Genomic DNA, 16,844 nt, shown 5'->3' with positions numbered 1-16,844 from the left:
TGAGAACAACCTAGCTCTCAATGCTGACAAAACCAAGGAATTCATTATTGACTTTTGGCAGGATGTCACTCATGCCCCCCTACACATGAACAACACAGGTGGAACGAGTGGAGAGTGTCAAGTTCCTGGGAATGGTAATCCACAACATGCTTTCGTGGACTGTTCATGTGGACGCACTGGTTATAAATGCCCAACAACATCTTTCTCAGGCAGCTGAGGAAATTTGGCATGACAGCGAATATCCTTGCCAACTTTTTTAGGTAGCCATCAAGAGAGATGGTTACAGAGAATGATGAACTCTGCCCAGACAATCATAAAGGCCAACCTCCCATCTATGGAATCCATCTACCTGGCCCGCTGTCAAGGAAAGGCTGCCAGCATTCTCAAAGATCGGTTCTACCCTGGCAATGTTTTTCTACAACCTCTACCATCGGGGACAAGGTACAGAAGCCTGAACACGCACTGGCCGGTTTTGAAACAGTTTCTACCATACTGTTGTTAGAATACTGAATGGACTCACAGACTCTTAACATTCGCCTGATCCTGTGTTTTTGTTTTTGCTGCTGTTTACCTATTATTTACTTATCTGTGCTATTTAACTATGTGATCTGCCTGTATTGCTCGCAAGACAAAGCTTTTCACTGTGCCTCAGTACACGTGACAGTAAATTCAATTCAATACCTGACATATGCTTCCTTCTTTACTTTAACAAAAATCTTGATTTCTCTAGTCATCCAACATTCCCTACATCTACCAGCCTTTCCTTTCACCCTAACAGGGATATACTTTCTCTGGATTCTTATTTCATTTCTGAAGGCTTCCCATTTTCCAGCCATCCCTTTACCTGAGAACATCTGCCCCCACTCAGCTTTTGGAAGTTCTTGACTATTGGTGTCAAAATTAGCCTTCCTCCAATTTAGAACTTCAACTTTTAGTTTCAGTATATCCTTTTCCATCACTATTTTAAAACTAATAGAATTATGGTTGCTGGCCCCAAAGTGCTCCTCCATTGACACCTCGGTCACCTGCCCTGCATTATTTACCAAGAGTAGGTCAAGTTTGCACCTTTTCTAGTAGGTACGTCTACATACTGAATCAGAAAATTTTCTTGTACACACTTAGCAAATTCCTCTCCATCTAAACCCTTGGCAACTGTAGCAGTCCCACTCTGTGTTTGGAAAGGTAGACATCCTTGATCCTGGCACCAGGGAAGCAACACACCATTCTGACTTTTCACTACTGGCCACAGTAAGTCTGTCTGTACCTCTGACGAGAGAGTCTCCTATCATAATTTATCGCTTGGAACCTTTCATTTTCTATAATCTCTACTTTTAAGTAGTTTTCTATTCGATACTTATGTCGTTCAGAAACTGTTTTTATTAAAATAGTATATATCCAATAATACACCACATAGCTTTTAAATCCTCATGTCTGCATTTTGGCCAGTAGTATCTGGCAAATTGCAATTTGAAATCATGAGATCTTCAATATCTTTTGCAGTTTAGGTCTGTCAGGTAGTTGACTGCATTGACAGAGTCACAATGTAAAATGATTCAGGGTAAGCACATGATTCAGGGTAAGAAAATGAATAATAGGTTACTCATTCTGAAGCTAAGGAACTAAGCGTTTGAAGACACAGCCATCAGTGGTAGAGTGAAAACACTTGGATATGTTAGGTGCCAGTATTGGAGTAGCACATGTATTTTGGAGATTGGCGGAGATTGCTGTGATGAGTATGGACTTGAAAACAAATATTTAAGTTTTAAAACTAGAATCCACTAAAGTGCTTATTTCAGTTTGGAAACAACTGGAGGTGAACAAATTCATTGAGATGATTAAACATATAATGAGGAAAATAATATAAAAGATGATGGAATTAGCAATTGTAATGAATACTATGGGAAATGAAGGGCAGAGATTGAATTGCATTAGAAGGTCTTATGAACCAGACCAAACCCCTTCAAAATATATTGAGAAGATAGCTGTTTTCTTATTTTCAAGGCTAAGAGCTTGAAAGATTGCTGTGATTGATGAGGAGGGATCGTGGCAGATAAATAAATCTCGAAGGTGCTGAGGATCTGATTGGAAGTGGCTTTATGACCACAACTGTTGTTTGTTTCCAGATGGTGAAATCGCCACTGCTTTCTGTTGATTTTGTTTCTGGATGCCATCCATTTTTTTAAATAAAACCATATCCTGATGTTAAGGAAGTTGGATGAATGAACTCCATTGCAAGGTTTTCTCTCATTATGTTCCACTGTTTCACAACCAACATTATTACATTTGTGACTTTCTGTATCAGCATGTTTTGAGGGCAAAAGTTTAAAGTATTTTATCACTGAGCATTTGAACACAAAAATCAAAGCTGACAGTAAATCATTTTATAGAAGACAAAGTACTGTGTATATTTGAAATCTGAAATAAAAACACAAAATGCTGAAAACAGTCAGCAAAGGTTGGAGAAGAGAACAACACTTTCAGGTCAAGGATCTTCCTTTAGAACAAGAAGAGGAAAGTGCCTAATGGGGATTGCTTGGCCTTCGATTCAAAGAAGAAATAGAGAGCTTTCTTGGACTACCATCACATCAGGATGGCCTGAGGAGTTTCTATTCCTTCCTTCAATAGAAGTCCAACTAGTCCCTATCCATAACCACACTTTTTTTCCCACCTGGCTGAACTTTGATCTCCTGTTAACAATTTCTTCTTTAATTTGCCTTATTAAATAATAATAATTGTTCCCCAATAAATCAAGAGATCAATTTTGTAAAGAAGTGTTTGAGGGATGTCAGATGGCCATAACTACCTCTGAATTTCAGTGTTCTAAAATTAATTTAGCTGGAGCACAGAAATTAAGGTTATCACTCCAGTGCAGTACCAATGGAACATTGCACTGTCAGAAGTGCTAACTTTCACATAAGGCATTAAAATGTAGCCCCATTTGCCTGCTGAAGTGGATATAAAAGATTTCATTGCGCTATTTTGAAAATGAGCCTCCTGACCAATATTTATTCTTCAGCAATATTGCTGAAACAGCTTATCTTGTCTGATCCATTTATTACATTTGCTGACTGTAAAGGTTTGCTGTGAGCAAATTGACTGCAAGGTTTTCTACATGTTATAAATCGACCATAAAGCATTTTGAGATGTTTGCTGGTCATGATGAACAATTTATATCTGAGTCTTTATTTATTGAAATCAAGGCAGAAATATCTTCTTGAACACTACTGTGTATTTTAAGATTGTTTAATGTTGGAGTCAGCTATCTTCAAAAGACACTCTTATGTAAAGCGAATAAACAAAATTTCTGGCAATTTTCTTTATTATTTGAAAATTTTATTTTGGGTCTGAAGGAGCAACTTGATTGTTTTGTACTTTGTTAGCAAGCGTTGTGGCATGAGGTTTCACTGTGATTTCAGTACGGCGTCTGTTCATAAATTTTTGGGTGGTGAGGTTTACAAAGGAGGCAAGGAAATAAAAACGCTAAGTATGCATGGTACAAAATTTTATCTAAACTTTTCTGATCTGTGCTTATTTTGAACTGTTAATCTTCACAGGGGCTATATCCAGGGATACAACCAAGAAGTGATGAAATTCGTTTAATTAAGGTAAATGTATTTGAGTGACTAGCAACCTTCTGTTTTAGTCAAAACGTTCAGTTTTTAGGTTTTAGCTTTTTTCTTTCTAAGTGCTTACATTTCTTTTGTGAAGGAATAAATCATGTTTACTATCCTAGTGATGCCTATGATAATTTATGGCTCTCTAAACCAAACATCTACATGGCTCACTACCCCAACACTCAACATATATAGTTCTTGAAGAGAGCATTGGTAATGTTTAAGGTTAACAATACAAACTGTCCAAAGTTTTGGGTGTGGGGAGTATTTTAGTGCATGCGTTAATGTTCATATTGGTGCATTAACAATGCATAGTGGAATTAATGCGTTGTCTGCTCTGGTAAGAGGGGTTAGAAGTGGCACAGATCTACTCATTGCCAAAAATGGAAAGGTTAAGTGGAATTGTGGACCAGCAACATCACTTTCAGCTACTTTGTACATGTGTAGCTATTTAGAAATGACAAAATTAGGAAAAGGTCAGCTGGTCTATCAAGCCAACTAAATACTCATGATGGCGAGAGCACTGTGAGTAAGCACTCTTCACTCTCTCTCCTCCCCCACCCCACACCCAATGACAGCTGTATGCCAAGATTAATAGAACATGCTCAGAGCCCATCTGAGTAGCTGAGTTCTTTAAGCTAGGAACCAATCTCATATATCACTTCTGGCTACTTTTATTTCCCATTATGGAACAAGGCTGGTTAAAGTATTATAGGGTCATAGAATCATTTAGTACAAAAAAGGCCATTTAGCCCATCAAGCATTCCAAATAAAGTCTAATCAGCGACTTCTCTTTTTTTTCCTAATCAACGTTTTTATACGCGTCTGGAGCCGGTGGGACTTGAACCTGGGACACCTGATCCAGCAGTAGGGACACTACCAGTGCATAAGAGGATCCCTAGGTCAGCAACTTCTGTAGTAACAACAGAAAAAAGAATTCTGTAGATTTCTGAAATACTTTGGAAATAGCATTAATTCATAGCTAGTCATTACCATGATTCTTTCTACAAGTATCACAATTATCTAAATGTATGGCGTAAATTTAAAAATGCATTATATGCATTCAAGATAGTTAGAGTCATAGAGATGTGTACAGCATGGAAACAGACCCTTAGGCCCAACCCAATCTAGTCCCACCTGCCAGAATGTGGCCCATATCCTTCTAAACCCTTCCTATTCATATACCCATCCAAATGCTTCTTAAATGTTGCAATTGTACCAGCCTCCACCACATCCTTTGGCAGCTCATTCCATACACGTACCAACCTCTGCGTGAAAAAGTTGCCCCTTAGGTCTCTTTTATATCTTTCCCCGCTCATCCTAAAACTATGCCCTCTAGTTCTGGACCTCCCGACCCCAGGGAAAAGACTGTCTGTCTATTTATCCTATCCATGCCCCTCATAATTTTGTAAACCTCCATAAGGTCTCCCCTCAGCCTCCGACACTCCAGGGAAAACAGCCCCAGCCTGTTCAGACTCTCCCTGTAGTTCAGGTCCTCCAACCCTGGCAACATCCTTGTAAGTTTTTCTGAACCCTTTCAAGTTTCACAATATCTTTCCGATCGGAAGGAGACCAGAATTGCACACAGTATTCCAGCAGTGGCCTAACCAATGTCCTGTCCAGCTGCAAAATGACCTCCCAACTCCTGTACTCAATACTCTGACCAATAAAGGAAAGCATACCAAACGCCTTCTTCACTATCCTATCTACCTGCGACTCCACTTTCAAGGAGCTATGAACCTGCACTCCAAGGTCTCTTTGTTCAGCAACACTCCCTAGGACCTTACCATTAAGTGTATAGTTCCTGCTAAGATTTGCTTTCCCAAAATGCAGCACCTCACATTTATCTGAATTAAACTCTATCTGCCACTTCTCAGCCCATTGGCCCATCTGGTCCAGATCCTGTTGTAATCTAAGGTAACCCTCTTCACTGTCCACTATACCTCCAACTTTGGTGTCATCTGCAAACTTACTAACTGTACCTCTTATGTTCACATCCAAATCATTTATGTAAATGGCAAAAAGTCGAGGGCCCAGCACCGATCCTTGTGGCACTCCATTGGTCACAGGCCTCCAGTCTGAAAAGCAACCCTCCACCACCACCCTCTGTCTTCTACCTTTGAGCCAGTTCTGTATCCAAATGGCTAGTTCTCCCTGTATTCTATGAGATCAAACCTTGCTCATCAGTCTCCCATGGGGAACCTTGTTCAAACTAGGAGAAAGTGAGGACTGCAGATGCTGGAGATCAGAGCTGAAAATGTGTTGCTGGAAAAGCGTCACAGGTCAGGCAGCATCCAAGGAGCAGGAGAGTTGACGTTTCGGGCATGAGCCTTACTTTGCTGAAGAAGGGCTCATGCCCGAAACATCGACTCTCCTGCTCCTTGGATGCTGCCTGACCTGCTGCGCTTTTTCAGCAACACATTTTCAGAACCTTGTCGAATGCCTTACTGAAGTCCACATAGATCACATCTACTGCTCTGCCCTCATCAATCTTCTTTGTTACTTCAAAAAACTAATCAAGTTTGTGGGACATGATTTCCCACACACAAAGCCTTGTTGATTATCCTGAATCAGTCCCAGCCTTTCCAAATACATGTACATCCTGTCCCTCAGGATTCTCTCCAACAACTTGCCCAAAACTGAGGTCAGGCTCACTGGTCTGTAGTTCCCTAGCTTGTCTTTACCACTCTTCTTAAACAGTGGCACCATGTTTTCCAACCTCCAGCCTTCAAGCACCTTACCTGTGACTATCGATGATACAAATATCTCAACAAGTGGCCCAGCAATCACTTCTCTAGTTTCCACAGAGTTCTCAGGTACACCTGATCAGATCCTGGGGATTTATCCACTTTTAACCATTTCAAGACATCCAGCACTTCCTCCTCTGTAATCTAGACAATTTGCAAAATGTCACCATCTATTTCCCTACAGTCTATATCTTCCATATCCTTTTCCACAGTAAATACTGATGCAAAATATTCATTTAGTATCTCCCATTTTCTGTGGCTCCACACAAAGGCTGCCTTGCTGATCTTTGAGGGGTCCTATTCTCTCCCTAGTTACACTTTTGTCCTTAATATATTTGTAAAAGCCCTTTGGATTCTCTTTAATTCTATTTGCCAAAGCTATCTCACGTCCCCGTTTTGCCCTCCTGATTTCCCTCTTAAGTGTACTCCTACTTTCTTTATACTCTTCTAAGGATTCACTCGATCTATCCTGTCTGTACCTGACATATGCTTCCTTCTTTTTCTGAACCAAACCCTCAATTTCTTTAGTCATCCAGCATTCGCTATACCTACCAGCCTTCCCTTTCACCCTGACAAGGATATACTTTCTCTGGATTCTTGTTATCTCATTTCTGAAGGCATCCCATTTTCCAGCCGTCCCTTTACCTGCAAACATCTGCCTCCAATCAACTTTCGAAAGTTCTTGCCTAATACCGTCAAAATTGGCCTTTCTCCAATTTAGGACTTCAACTGTTAGATCTGGTCTATCCTTTTCCATCACTGTTTTAAAATGAATAGAATTATGATCACTGGCCCCAAAGCGCTCCCTCACTGACACCTCAGTCACCTGCCCTGCCTTATTTCCCAAGAGTAGGTCAAGTTTTGCACCTTCTCTAGTAGGTACATATTGAATCAGAAAATTGCCTTGTGTACACTTAAGAAATTCCTCTCCATCTAAACCTTTAACACTATGGCAGTCCCAGTCTATGTTTGGAAAGTTAAAATCCCTTACCATAACCACCATATTATTCTTACAGATAGCTGAGATCTCCTTACAAGTTTGTTTCTCAATTTCCCTCTGAATATTAGGGTGTCTATAATGCAATCCCAATAAGGTGATCATCCCTTTCTTATTTCTCAGTTCCACCCAAATAACTTCCCTGGATGTATTTCCAGGAATATCCTCCCTCAGCACAGCTGTAATGCTATCCCGTATCAAAAATGTCACTCCCCCTCCTCTCTTGCCTCCCTTTATATCCTTCCTGTAGTATTTGTATCCTGGTGAATAAACACAAGTTTGATCAACCACTTCAGAAGGTGCTTAATGTGATTAGAAGAATTTGCACGTGGAGAATAAATGCTGCCATCGATTAGGGTGCTGAATGGCCTGTTTTTTTCCTGTTCTGTTGTTACAAAGGACCTTTCAATAGCCCATGATATCTTGGAACATTGACCCAGTTTGCCTTTAAAGAATCACAAGTTCACTATCAGTTTTGGTAATATGCATTGTTCTATATTGCACCAAGTTATGTTGTTACGTTTTTCTTGAACTATTATGATGAATATTTCTTTGTACTTTTCAAGAAGTCAATGTTTTTTGGGATGGAATTTTATAGTTAGAATTTTTTTAACTTCCTATTCAATTGTGTTATTTGACATTCAGAGAACAGGTTTCTAACATATTCCCAAGGCTCTGGCAGTTCCTATGAAAGAATGGCCCAGGGTGTATTTTCCTCCAATTTTTGGTTTCCCTTGGAAGATGTTGGGTTATCTAACTTGGTTTATGTTATTCAAGTGGAAAACCACAGGTAGTTGACTTTCACTTGAAAATACAATTGTATTTTAGTGTGCTATGATTAACAAATACATCTGTTTAACTTGAGTATTAAATATAGTATTGTCATGGAAACACTTACACTTAATATCGTAATTTTGATAATTTTATGTGCTTTGGCTTTGCAGCGTTGTCACCAAGAAACCAGCAAAAGAATTCCCTCATGGAGTGGACGCCCAATCTGGATGGAAAAAATGGTGTTGGGGAGGGTGAAAGTACCACATACCTTTGTCATACACTCTTATACACGTCCCACGATTTGTCAGTACTGCAAGCGGTTATTGAAAGGACTGTTTCGACAAGGAATGCAATGTAGGGGTAAGGACTCTGCGGATGTATAATGCTGCCAGTAAATAGAGTAATATATTTCCAACTTCTAGACCATAACTACCAGAATATTTAAGTAACAAATTCTTTTCGCTACTTGTTCACCATGAATCTACTGCCCTTTATAAACATGTAAATTCTGAACTTATTTTAAATAATAGATGAAGTAACTTCATATGTAAGCATTAAATACTTGAGATAACGCTGCAGCACTCTGTTTCAGTGTTTATGTATATAAATTTATATTGTTGTTTTTCATTTGATTAACTTCTGCTATTACAGCCAGGGAACTAATGACCAGTGAGCCTGACCTTGGTGGTGCGCAAGTTATTGGAGGGAATCCTGAGGGACAGGATGCACATGTATTTGGAAAGGCAAGGACTGATTAGTGATAGTCAACATGGCTTTGTGCATGGGAAATCATGTCTCACAAACTTGATTGAGTTTTTTGAGGAAGTAACGAAGAGGATTGATGAGGGCAGAGCAGTAGATGTGATCCATATGGACTTGAGTAAGGTGTTCGACAAGGTTCCCCTTGGGAGACTGGTGAGCAAGGTTAGATCTCACAAAATACAGGGAGAACTTGCCATTTGGGTACAAAACTGGCTCAAAGGTAGAAGACAGAGGAAGGTGGTGGAGGGTTGTTTTTCCAGACTGGAGGCCTGTGACCAGTGGAGTGCCACAAGGATCGGTGCTGGGTCCTCTACTTTTTGTCATTTACATAAATGATTCGGATGCGAGCATAAGAGGTACAGTTAGTAAGTTTGCAGACGACACCAAAATTGGAAGTGTAGTGGACAGCGAAGAGGGTTACTTCAGATTAGAACAGGATCTTGGGCTGATGGGCTGAGAAGTCAGGTGGAGTTTAATTCAGATAAATGCGAGGTGCTGCATTTTGGGAAAGTAAGTCACTCAAAGGGAGTGTTGCTGAACAAAGAGACTTTGGAGTGCAGGTTCATAGCTCCTTGAAAGTGGAGTCGCAGGTAGATAGGATAGTGAAGAAGTTGTTTGGCATGTTTTCCTTTATCGGTCAGAGTATTGAGTACAGGAGATGAGATGTCATTTTGCGGCTGTACAGGGCATTGGTTAGGCCACTGTTGGAATTTTGCATGCAATTCTGGTCTCCTTCCTATCAGAAAGACGTTGTGAAACTTGGAAGTGTTCAAAAAAGATTTACAAGGATGTTGCCAGGATTGGAGGATTTGTGCTATAGGGAGAAGCTGAACAGGCTGGGGCTAATTTCCCTGGAACATTGGAGGCTGAGGGGTGACCTTTATAGAGGTTTACAAAATTATGAGTGGCATGGATAGGATAAATAGACAGTCTTTTCCCTGGGGTCGGGGAGTCCAGAACAAGAGGGCATAGGTTTAGGGTGAGAGAGGAAAGATATAAATGAGACCTAAGGGGCAAATTTTTAACACAGATGGTGGTACATGTATGGAATGAGCTGCCAGAGGAAGTGGTGGAGGCTGGTACAATTGCAACATTTAAGAAGCATTTAGATGGGTCTATGAATAGGAAGGGTTTGGAGGGATATGGGCCGAATGCTGGCAGGTGAGACTAGATTGGCTTGGGATATCCAGTTGGCATGGATAGGTTGGACTGAAGGATCTGTTTCCATGCTGTACATCTTTATGACTCTGTGACTGTACATTGCTTCTCCAATGTGTTTATAAGATTTGGACTTTTAGAAAGCCTGTCAAAAATACATTTTAGGATTAATTCCTTAAATCATTATTAGAACTCTGTACCTTTGCTGTACTCCATCTGTATCCATATACAGGGATGCAATGTCTAGTGGTATTATCGTTACTCTGTTAATCCAGAGGCCCAAGTAATGTTCTGAGGCCCTGCGTTCAAATCCCACCACAACAGATGGTGGAATTTGAAATCAATAAAAATATAAATTGAGAGTCCAATGGTATCCATGAAACCAATGTTGACTAATGGGAAAAGTTCATCTGCTCACTAATGTCTTTAAGGGAAGGAAACTACCATCCTTATTTGATCTGGCCTAAATGTGACTCCAGATTCACATCAATATGGTTGACTCTTAACTGCCCTCTGGGCTTTTAGGGATGGGCAATAAATTCACATCCCATGAATGAATTTTGAAAAATATATCCTTAATTTTGAATATACTGTTTCAAAATGTTTTTCATAATTCACTTTTCTACTGCATTTGCACAGGATCCACCAACTGCAATGCCCTAAAATAAAACCATACTTCTCAATGAGTTTATATCCTTTATGATTTAAGTTGCAGTGACTGAATTTGGTGTTTTGTCTTGCATTTCCAGTAAGTCTTGAGTTTACCACCAGATTAAAAAAAAGTGTCAGCTCACTGTGAGTGAGGGATTTGTGCATTCCACTGAAAATTCACTTTGCTTTCTTTGATTTTACAGACTGCAAGTTTAATTGTCACAAGCGATGTGCATCAAAGGTGCCCAGGGATTGTCTTGGTGAAGTTGTTTTTAATGGAGGTAAGGAAATGCATGCAAATTAGATTTGAATCATTAATCCTGGTATCCATTGTAAAAATAAAATAGTTAATTTAATGCAGAACCTTTCTTCTGTTCATGTTTATAAGATCTGAATTGTGATTTGATTTTTATTTTGTATTCTTACATATTTTAAGTTCTGCTCCAAAAGTAAACCTATTCATAATGTAGGAGGAGAAAGTGAGGTCTGCAGGTGCTGGAGATCAGAGCTGAAAATGTGTTGCTGGAAAAGCGCAACAGGTCAGGCAGCATCCAAGGAACAGGAGATTCAACGTTTCGGGAATAAGCCATTCCTGAAGAAGGACTTATGCCCGAAACGTCGAATCTCCTGTTCCTTGGATGCTGCCTGACCTGCTGAACTTTTCCAGCAACACATTTTCAGCTATTCATAATGTAGCCCATATCAATAAGCTTTTGAGCTGTAAAGTACGGAGGGATTTGGGAGTACTGGCTACAGGATTTCAAAGGAAACACCTCAGATAGATGAAGGCTGTAACAAAAACTCATGGAATTTCAGGTTTTAATCACAACGTATGAAAATTAAAAGCCAAGAAATAATCGTGAAGGTATATAAGGCATTAAATTTTAGTTAAAGTGAAGCTGTAATATTGTACTTTATACTGTAGAAAGGATATTGAAATTTCACCAGTATGCTAACTAATATGAAAAAAAAACACTAATAAGATTATTTTTAGTGAGTATGATGCAGTTTTAAAGGCTGCTATAATAGAAATAGCTAAAACTATGAACAACTGAGACAAATTATGTTGAAGAAATCTGCTTCATTAATTCAGATACCTAGAATGAAGGATCTAAAGATGCATAATTAAATATTAGAAATTTGCAGGAGAGAGCGGAAATCGCTTCTTGACACAGAATTGTAAAGTTTGGAATTCATCATTAAGGTTAGTGCTAAGAAAAGGATATAATGTCAACTTTTAAGATTTGATTGAGTAAATGGGTGAAGGAGTAGGGAAGGAGTATAAACTTGTGTATGCTGTGATGAAAGAAGAAAGAATGTTTATGCTATCTTGTTTGGAAATTGGAAATTTATCAGAAGACTGGGCAGTGGTAGATTCATGGAGAATGTTGGGTCATAGAAACTGGGAAGACAAAAGATAAACCTGAAGCTCTCAATATAAATTCTGTGCGAAAACATAGACTATGAAAAGTACACTGTGGAACTAATTAAAGGAGCCCCTGGAGTGGTGAAAATACTGTTTTAGTTTTCCTAAGTATTGTGAACAAATACAGCTGCGAAGTGATATCCTTCATGGTTTTCAACTTGATCCATTAATTCAATTAGCTACATTAGTTAAAAGTTTGAAAAGTTTAAATTCACATCTGAGAGTAATTTCAGTAAACTTTCTCTGCTTACAGAAATCATGGAATGTTGACTATTCTGTATGCTAGTGTATAAAATGGATTTAATGCAGGGTGGTGTTTATGCATGAATATAAAATAACATGAAGGGCATGCTAACTCACAATTATTTTGTTCTTCTTGAGGAACAGAACATCTGAGAGTGCTATAAGAAATATTTTAAAATTCCATAGAAACATTCACAAATGTTTGACTTGAGTATCTGTGATTGATTCTTTTCAAATTAAGATGAACTGCTGGAAGTTTGGTAGTCTTTTATCACCTTTCTGTACATTATATTTGCTATAACTGTATCAAAATGTTAGAAAGTATCTATCATTTTCCAGAAGGTCCAGAAGAACTAAGTCCAGACATTGGCTTTTTGATTTCGGGAACCTGCTCCCCCAAAGTATTGAAAAGAGTGAAGATTTTTACTTCCTTCTGCAAACTTCAGTCCCTAGCTACGGTTTCCATCCTTCCCAGGCAACAGTCTAAGACTCAGTCAATCTGTTTGTACCCTTGGTGTCACATTTGATCCAGAAGATGAGCTTTTGACCTCCTATTCTTATAATCAGTAAGACTGCCTATTTCCAGCTCCATAACTTTACCTAATTTTCCCTAAAACGTTCATGTCATCTGCTGCTGAATCCCTTATTTGTTTGTAATTGTTCTTATATTTTGTTTTAGTTCTTTGGTAGTACAGAACTTGAATATTGTTGAATAGTGTTGCATCTTACACTGAGTCGAGACGAGAATGTCAAATTTCAAAGCATCAACAATTTATACGAAATGAAGGGTGTTGATTGGTTGGCAAGTTAAATCTGATTAGTCAAGGGACTGCCATGGAGAAAGCACTGGGGATGTATTGTTCCCTGTCATTTTATTCAATTCAAAATAAATGCAATGCTTGGATATATTCATTTTTCCTGCAGAAGGGCATGTCCCTGCAGATATATATGTGAAGTTTCTTACAAGAGTAAATGAGCCACCCTGTGAGCCCAAACAACTATCTTAAAATGGTGTCAGTGTAACTCTTGAAGCTCTCAGGATTGTTCAGCAAGTGCTATCTAATGACTGAATCACAATCTAACATTAAGCATTGAGCTTTTGCAAGTACGAAACTTTACACCGTACATGTGGAAAGATTGATTTCTCCGTGTGGGAGCCTCTACATTAGAGGGTGGAATTGCAGAATGAGGGATGACATATTTATGATGAAGGTGAAGAGAATTTCTTCTCTGAGGGTCGTGATTCTTTGGAATTCCTCACCACAGAGGGCTCTCGTGACTGAGGTACAGATTTTTAAACAGTAAGAAAATCAAGAATCAAGAGAAAAGCAGGAAAATGAAGTTAAGGATTATTAGATCCGGCACAATCTCATTGAATGGTGGAGCAGACTTGATCGACTGAATGGCCTGCATCTGCTCCAATGCTTTCCAGGCAGGTACAAGTCAATAGGTACAAGTCTATTGCAGACAATCAAAAGTGGTGTGCTTTTTAACATCTTTTGCCAGTTGTTGGGATGTGCAGCCTACACACCTGGCATGTACTGGTAATTACTTTTATGTGCCACCTTACTAATTTGTGTGATAGCAAAGTGTCTCTTTGATTTGAAACAAACAATTCGTTAGTGCAAAATATCACTTGTGTTGCTATCACGCAGCAGCAATGTGTACTGCTTTACCTGTTGCTCAAATTTTTGTGATTACTTCCCTTCCAGGGCATTTTGAGGCAAGATTGGAAACTATTCAGGTCTAAAACTGCCAACCTTAGGCCATTTTTATGACTACAGTCAGTTCTTCTATAACACAATGGTTGTGTTCCAATGCAACCCTGCATAATAGAAGAATCACGCTATAGAAACAGCACTTAAAGTGTTGGTGCTGTAATCACTGTAAGATTGTCTGGATAGCAATCAGGATGACAAAATCTTGGCTGATCTTGCCTTCCTTCTATGGATGCTCAAGTTAATTCTATCAGTCACAGCACCTTCTTCAGTGAGGTCAGATTATGTAACACAGATTTGGAATTGAATTAAGCACCTTCATTATGTGCATCCAGTACATTTGATGAGCTATGAACAGAGATATCCAAACTGAACATCGGAAGTGTATATAGCAATTTTAATATAATTCTTTGCAGAACCAGCCAGCCCAGGACCTGACTCTGATATGCCCATGGAGGTAGATAGCAGTGACATGAACAACGATGGGAGTAGAATGTTGGATGATACAGAAGAGCCGTCCACCTCAGAAGAAAAGTTGTATTTTATGGACTCATCTGATCTAGATGGTGACAAAGATGAAGAACCTGTCAGAACAATCAGGTAATACTTTTATTATATGCTTCAAGTAACCATCAGAGTGATAAAGAAAATTGTTTTGTAGTAAACAGTGGACCTTCTTATACTTAAGATGCTGTGTTTACTTAATGGTTGACTCAAGATTAGCCCTTCTACTGACTTACCATCCATCCTTGCAGAATGTTTCTTAATTTGATGCTATCTTCCTTCTATTGGGATCTTTCTTTCTCACTTACATATCTGTAACTGAAAGCAATTCATTCATTATGTGTTGAAATCATACAAAGATTTTTTTGTGGTTCTTGAGAAGCTTTTAGCTCAGTGGTATTAAAACACATTTGAGGATTGCTGTTTGATATTATACAATGAGCTGATGACGCAAAATCCAAATCTACTCTGAGGAAGTGAGGGCAGTAGGTGATGGAGAATTTCTTGAAAATAGAAGAAGGTGATTATAAGTATGGAACAAGATGTGGAAATTCAACCCATCAGGCCTGCATCTTTCACAAACAAATCCTACAATTCATCTTGACACAAACTCTGCTGAGTATTTAAATTTCTAAAGGAGCTACAGAATTGCAAACAAAACTCCCAAACATGGAAATATTTCTGTAGCCCTCCCTGAGGTATTTAAGCAAAGATTAGTTACTTCAGTTCAAAATTTCAACACATGATAAGTTGCTTTCTTCAGGTGGAATGGGTCCACTAACACAATGTTCAACACACTCTTCAGGTTGTCCAATCATTTCTATCAGTGTTTCCCTTTTAGTTGTCAATCTCACTCTTGTTCAGATATTTTTAAATTATTTTTAAGAATTTCATCAAAATGCCATTGAATGCTTTTTACTGAAGCTTTCCACAACTTTACAACATGGATGAATAAAGTTTAATCTTTAATTTCATTTAGGCCTTCTAGATATTATACTTGTATGTTTTAGTTCTGCAAATACAGTTGAATTTAATTAACTTGCATATATGTATCCAAGTTGAATTCTTTTTAACTGGTTAAACACCCGGCTCTTCGCTAGTTCATAAGCAAGTTCAAAATCACCACATATATTTATGGATATATGATAAAACATTTTATACAAATACAATAGTGATTGTTGCCTGTTTGAGTTGAATGGTTGATACCAGACTGATGCTGCTCTTGTTTATCAGTGTTTTCTTTATGTACTGTTCCATTTAAAACTGAATTGGGTCAAAATAAATCTTGTGCTATGCAGTTTTGGAAACCAAGATGAATACATTTTGATTGACCCTTGCATTCGTAATTCACCATCTCAATCCTGTATAGTCATTCCTTGTTCAATAACTTGGAACATTTTGTTCTAGTCCTTCAACAAGCAACAATATTCCTCTCATGAGAGTAGTACAGTCTGTCAAGCACACAAAGAGGAAGAGCAGCACAATGGTGAGAGAAGGTTGGATGGTCCACTACACCAGCAAAGACAATCTAGTAAGTACATTTCTTTTGAAACTGTGGAAATTTGCTAAGCTATAGAACTTAGGTCATTGGTAGAGATCAATTAGAGTCAAAGTAATAGAATTGTACAGCACAGAAACAGACCCTCCGGTCCAACTTGTCAATGCCGATCAGATATCCCAACTTAATATGGTCCCACTTCTCACCTGGCCCATATCGCTCCAAACCCATCCTATTCATGTACCCATCCACATGCCTTTTAAATGTTGCAATTTACCAGCCTCCACCACTTCTCTGGCAGCTTATTCCATACACGCACCACACTCTGCGTGAAAATGTTGCCCCTTAGACCTCTTTGATATCTTTCCACTCCCACCCTAAACCTATGCTCTCTAGTTCTGGACTCCCACACCCCAAGGAAAAGACTTTGTCTGCTTAACCTATCCATGCCCTTCATGATTTTGTAAACCTCTGTAAAGTCACCCCTCAGCCTCCGACGCTTCAGGGAAAACAGCCCCAGCCTATTCAACCTCTACCTATAGCTCAAATCCTTCAACCCTGGAGACATCCTTGAAAATCTTTTGTGAACCCTTTCAGGTTTCACAACATCCTTCCGATAGGAAGGAGACCAGAATTGCATGCAATATTCCAACAGTGGCCTAACCAATGTCCTGTACAGCCACAACATGACCTCCCAACTCCTGTACTCAATACTCTGACCGATAAAGGAAAGCAGACCAAACGCCGCCTTC

General features: G+C 39.0%; 1 protein-coding gene across 3 annotated transcripts in view; it reads left to right on the top strand.

The window, feature by feature from the left end:
• prkd3 (protein kinase D3) overlaps window positions 1-16,844 on the top strand; it is a 421,244-nt gene that overhangs the window by 303,512 nt on the left and 100,888 nt on the right. For all 3 annotated transcript variants that reach the window (XM_060831342.1, XM_060831343.1, XM_060831344.1), the window contains 5 exons: window positions 3,555-3,605; window positions 8,303-8,492; window positions 10,907-10,984; window positions 14,507-14,690; window positions 16,002-16,125. In XM_060831342.1, coding sequence (XP_060687325.1) covers window positions 3,555-3,605; window positions 8,303-8,492; window positions 10,907-10,984; window positions 14,507-14,690; window positions 16,002-16,125 — 627 coding nt within the window. The remainder of the gene's footprint in view (window positions 1-3,554; window positions 3,606-8,302; window positions 8,493-10,906; window positions 10,985-14,506; window positions 14,691-16,001; window positions 16,126-16,844) is intronic.

Source organism: Hemiscyllium ocellatum, chromosome 10 (genome assembly GCF_020745735.1).
Source record: "Hemiscyllium ocellatum isolate sHemOce1 chromosome 10, sHemOce1.pat.X.cur, whole genome shotgun sequence".
Lineage (NCBI taxonomy): Eukaryota > Metazoa > Chordata > Chondrichthyes > Orectolobiformes > Hemiscylliidae > Hemiscyllium > Hemiscyllium ocellatum.
The sequence above is the reverse complement of the archived record's forward strand: the minus strand, read 5'-3'. Positions and strand labels throughout refer to the sequence as shown.